Source organism: Ornithodoros turicata, chromosome 9, assembly GCF_037126465.1.
Source record: "Ornithodoros turicata isolate Travis chromosome 9, ASM3712646v1, whole genome shotgun sequence".
In the NCBI taxonomy this organism is placed as follows: Eukaryota; Metazoa; Arthropoda; class Arachnida; order Ixodida; family Argasidae; genus Ornithodoros; species Ornithodoros turicata.
The window spans coordinates 40,912,573-40,918,261 of NC_088209.1; the positions used below are offsets into that span (position 1 = coordinate 40,912,573).

At 46.4% G+C, this 5,689-nt stretch overlaps 1 protein-coding gene across 1 annotated transcript; it reads left to right on the plus strand.

The window, feature by feature from the left end:
* Positions 1 to 1,411: 1,411 nt before the first annotated feature.
* Positions 1,412 to 5,472, plus strand: LOC135368972 (sulfiredoxin-1-like). The gene is made up of 3 exons (XM_064602554.1): positions 1,412 to 1,628; positions 1,702 to 1,920; positions 5,243 to 5,472. The coding sequence occupies exons 1-3, from the start codon at positions 1,431 to 1,433 to the stop codon at positions 5,450 to 5,452; spliced, it is 627 nt and encodes a 208-aa protein (XP_064458624.1). The 5' UTR covers positions 1,412 to 1,430; the 3' UTR covers positions 5,453 to 5,472.
* Positions 5,473 to 5,689: the final 217 nt, after the last annotated feature.

A 5,689-nucleotide genomic window follows, 5' to 3' on the forward strand; every position in this document is an offset into this window, starting at 1 on the left:
AATCACGAGAAGTGAAGCATCTGGTCCCTAATGAAGAGTTCTTTTAGGTGCTGGCACAGTTAGCGATGCTGTGGCAAAAAAAGATACGCGCACTTCACATGTAAACAAAGCTGGCTACCCGGCAGCTATCACGCCAGGTACTTTTTCCGGAGGCCGCACCGCGGCGCCACCAGTTTGTCGCACAGTCCCTATAGCCCACACCCGTGGGATAGGCTACCTTAATAGGAGCATATCCCACATTTGGCGCCCCACGTTGGGCGCCAAATGTGGGATATACTCATATTAAGGTAGCCTATCCCACGGGTGTGGGCTACTAGTAGCTAGCGAAGTTTGTTAACTCAGAAACGGCCGCACCACAGGGTTGACAAAGAACTCTGCCGCTAGATTCAGACAGTCTTGGGTACAAGTAGTTATTTTTTGCAGTAACTAGTTACAGTAAATGGATAGTTTTCTACAAAAGGAACTAGTTACCGTAACTAGTTACCGCGTTTCTTTTTTTGTTGTTGTTAAAGTAACTGTAAAATGTGGCTGTAAGTTACTCAGATATTGCAATATTTTCCACGCGTCAGTTCCCTATAGCGTCGCTTTGTCAAGGCTTCAAATAACTTGCGGTTTTTCCCCAACCAGGAATTCCACGAATTTTGTCATCCCACACACAGCCAGGATGGCCTTATATAGTCTAACTCACACCGTGATGAGAAATCCTCTGTTTTATAGCACGGTACATACACGAGCAGCTATGCTTGGACAGTAAAAGTGCTAGGCAAGTTTTTGAGTTACATTTATTCTGCTAAAAAAGTACAAATAAATAAATAAATAAAATAAATAAATTACTTTAATGCAGTAACTGTAGCTGTAACTAGTTACATGTCCAAAAGAGTAACCTAGTTACTCTTGTACAAGCGTTTTTTTTATATATTGTTTTCCCCGTTCTCATTTAATCCCGAAACGGTTCACCCTGTGTGTTCATGAGACGTATGGCGTCAATAAACCAAAAAACAAGTGAAGCGACCCTCTAAGACGGCAAGTCTGGTCACCTTACTCTTTATTGCTATCAGATGTGAGAAAAGGAGACCAAGTGTAGCGAGGTACCGGACACGAAAAGAAAGCAGTATTGTCCCACAGACCGACCTGTGAGCCACTCGCAGTTCAGGAAGGTACCGTAGCTCTTAGTGTTACCGCTACGGCGGCTCTGATGCTGAGACCGTCGTTTCCCTTCCCTCATCAAATGAGAACATCTCACAAAGAGCCGACACCGCTGTCGCGCGACGTAACGCCAAGAATTATCAATTGCCGACAAAAAGCCAACCCTCTCTGAAACCGCAACAGTCCCATCAACAAAAACATCATACAGATCCCTACTTTCACGCCACCGTTCTTCGCAATTCGTAACCACATTCGTCGTCCACATTTCCTCGCACGACAACTAGATGGCTCCACCACCGCTCGTGCTCCGCACCAACGAACTGGGCCCCACAACAACAAGACACCCGTCGTGCATCACCGAAACCGAAACAAACGCGGGTCAGGGAGGCCCCAGCACCTCCCCAACAACCGGTTACCTTGGAGATTTCTTCACCACGTGGCCCTGTTTGTTATTGGAAAAGGCGAAGTGGGACATAGATTATGTTTGTATCTCGCCTCGCGGTGCGGCCTTCGTTCGTGAGCTGTGCCTTGAAAGCTGTTTTTGTCGCGCAACAGGTTCGGTTACTCGCCGGAGATCACGGGCAGAAAGACGGCGGCAACGACTGCGGCATGAGGTTGAAAGATAGTCAAACTTCCAACGGGCGCGGTGACGACTTTAGCGTCCACTCGGCTCACATCGGAGAGGTTCACGACATTCCAATGAATATACTCATACGGCCCATAGCTCCGGTCCTCGATGAAGCCAAGGTTGCCAGTCTGATGGAGACGCTAAAGGTGAGTTTCTGGTGATTGCAACAGAACAGACCCTTCTGCCCTTCTGCCGTTGGGAGTTCTCGTGAAGCAGGAACAAGCACGCCGTGTTGTTGGAAGGTAGGATGCGCGTGGTCATATAGTTTTTTTCTTTCTCGTGGAGGGATACGTTTTTGACAGTTGCTGGTAAACGCGTGCGTTTCTTTTAGGAATCAAATTTTCGACTGTATCATTTATAAATGTTCGCAATAACCTCTAGAAGTTATGCGGAAAAATGTCGTTTGCGTGCTTATATACACTCTGGGAAAAAAAGTAGCCGAAGCTCTTTGGCTGCACGTAGAACATATGTTTACAAGTCCCAAACGTCGCCACATTTGCTGAAGGGGCCCACGAAGGCCGAAACAGCTGTCCCGTGCTGGTGTGGCGACGTTTGGGACTTGTAAACACATGGTTTACGTGGTTAGTTTGTTACGACGCGAAGCGTTGCATTCCCTTTTCGGACGATAAATCGCGGCGCAATTTCTGAACGACTAGGAATTCGAATGTAGCTCAGTCTTTAGATTTCTCTTCATGTTCTAGATATTTTTTAGCTTTCGTTTTTGTGGCGTTTGAGCGGAGTGCGGAATTTTTATCCTCATATTTCTGTATTTTGCCGTTGTTGCAATATTTCGGTAGTACATTTCATAGCATTTCCTTCCTTTCTCTCTCTCTTTCTCTCTCTCTCTCGCTTTTCCCACTTCGTTTCTGGTTCGCGCGCGAAATAAAAAAATGATCGAACGGCGTCTTTTGTCCAGACAGCCCATTTTCCAACCCCTTCAGTTTACGTGGTGAATGCGTGCAATTTTTTTTTCCGAAGCGTAATACGCACACGGTGCGCGAAGGTCACGCTTCCCGGAACAGGAGCAACAACAACCGGGACAAATTGTATCCGGCAACGTAAACAGCTTGCACATGCCGCAGAATGCCACTGCGGGTACGTAACCACGCTGCTATTAGAACGTAAATTAAACGAACGGGGCCCCCTTCGTACGTGAGTACCGTTTTAGCCGTCACACACGTACAGCTTGGGACAAAAGTTTACGGAACACGGGGTTGTCACATTTCTCCATTTGAGCGACACCCTAGCAGCAAACAGAGGTGGACGCACACATTGAGAGATGGACAGAGTAGTCGAACACCCGTTCCTTATTCGATGGCTTCTTGATATGTAGCAGGAGGCCGCTCCCGTGAAGAAATACGCCGGTGCCGTGTTCCGTAAACTTTTGTCCCAAGCTGTACCAACGTTTTGATGACGAGCCTCGTGTCCGTCTCGACTTCATTTTCGCACGCTCTCCAACCCGACATTCCCGTCCGTATAGACGAATGTATACGCTGCTTTTTTTCTCCGACAGGTGGAGTTAAAATTTATGTAGTTATTTTATGATATCACGTTGTATAATCTTTCTTCTTTCTTGTTTGTACACAGTTTGGTGAGACATAATGGTTGACCAGCTTCCGTGACACAGTGGTTATTTATTTATTTATTTATTTATTTATAGTACCCTCACGGCCATTAGGATGATCGCTTTCCACGTCGAGACTGGGAGGTGAAGCGGGTTCGATACCCGGCACCAGTTGTGCTTCTTGCGGTTTTTCCCTGGGTTTTCCGGCAGATTTTGTAGACGGATGTCGGCACAGTTCTTCCTGAAGTCGGCCCTGGACGCATACTAAACCCGCTGTACCCCAACTCCTTCCTGCTGTCCTCTCTCCATCTGTCCACCTCTGTACGCCGCTCATGGCCACAGTTGCTTCGCGGCGCTAATACTGAATTTAAAAATATATATATATATATATAATGGGTGACACAACTCGAATTGGTTTGTGGGAAAAGTTGATGCTGTTAACGGCAGCCTTAGGAAGATTGTAAGCGTACGAAATGCTTGCGGAGTTTGGTGCGTATAGCACGGACGATGAAGAACTTCGCTATCGCGTTGGGACAAAACAACTCCTTTGTGTCTGATGCGTTCAGTGTCCGAAAATAGCCTCGCCCCGGTGATATCATTGTGCGGACTGCGTCAAGTGGCTTAAGGGTTCGTTTTGTGTAGCGGGAAAAAAAAAAAGTAAAGTGGAGAGTGTGGGGTTTATGAACAGGTCGGTGGTGGTGGTGGTGGTGAATGAGCTCACCGTTGTCGGCCTCACACAGGTGGGCAACGTCACGACTAACGCTTTGGGGGAATGTGCGCCCTGGGCCGACTTCTAAGGGAACTGTGCCGACATACGTCATACAAGGGCCACAACCCTCTTAAGTTTTGGCACAACAAATCAGGAGCTACACGTCGCTGTGAGCGTGTTAGCGACAACAACAATCTCAAAATGCGCAAATGCTTTTTCGTTGTTCATCGTCATCATCATCATCATCAACATATTCATCAACACAGCATCAACAATGCTTATCGCGCCGGACGCTCTGTGTAATGTACGGCCGTCTGAGAAGTCCTCGAGCATATATGTCCTCCCCTACGCGATCTTGTACCTGTCAATAATTTGTATATAGCGTATGACATCCATCCTGTGTAATTAGCCGTAAAGTGTACGCTCGAATGTATCGTAAAAATAAAAGTTGTGTACACACACGGACCCACATTATTGATCTGGAAGTTACTGCGAAGCTTGAAAACAAATAGGAAACACAGGAAACAAATAGGAAAACATAGTCAGTTCCTGCCGGCATCACGGTTAATTTACTTGAACCATTATGGGGAACAATGTAAGTGTCGTGAAAGTGGGTTTCCCCACAGTTTTTTTTTTAAATTTACTTATCAACTTATCGTGCCGTGTTTGATATCTGCCGCCCTCTTACGATTATGTTGCTAGGAGGTCCTGCCAGAAACACACACATTAGTTATTGTTATTTCGATCAGTTCCCAATACTTCGAGTAAATGACAATTGTTACATGGTCTTCTATCTTCAAGTACCGTATTTACCCGCGTATTCGCCGCACCTTTACCTTTACCTTTTAGTTATAAATATATGTGTCTGTAAGCAGCGGGCGCTTGAAGGTTGATTTTATCGGCCCGGCTAAGGAAAAACTATAGAAAGTCTAGGAGGGGGAAAATAAATTGATTTTAATTCAAATAGCTCGGGGAAAAGATGTTTTAAAGATGTCTCTTACCGGACTACGACTGGATAACATGTGTATTAGGTGTATTACGTCATGAGCAATGAGTTGGAAGGGCTCCAACCGAGTCAAAGTCAATATTGGAAAGAACTCGTGAACGTCACCGGAAGACAACAAATGCACAAAAACTAACGATATACATTTTTTGGTAACTAATCCCGGCTTTGGCTGGCTTCGACTCGTTGCAGGACAACTCGAGAAGGAATGAGGTGCCACCTATCGACGTTCTCTGGGTCAAAGGACGGGAAGGAGGCAACTACTACTATTCATTCGGCGGCTGTCATCGATACGAAGCCCACAAGCGGCTAGGACTAGCCACGACACGAGCTAAGATCGTCAGATCCACCGTTCGAGATCTACAGACGTATCTCGGGGCATCCACTCCAGATCTCAAATAATAAAGTCTACCGTATCGGTGCCTCAGCGTGTGACGGGACCACAACCTACTCTTTTAGGCTCAGACCTGGAACTCGATGCTCAACTTTGAACGATAAAATACATCACTTCGCTGTGATTCGTCGCCGGCTACCAGGCCTAAGGCGAATGTTTATTTAGAATCTCGGGTTTTCCTCCGGCGCTTTTAAAAAAAGGTGCTCTCACCCTAAGAAGAACAGCAGGCTCTTTTTTTGCCCCCC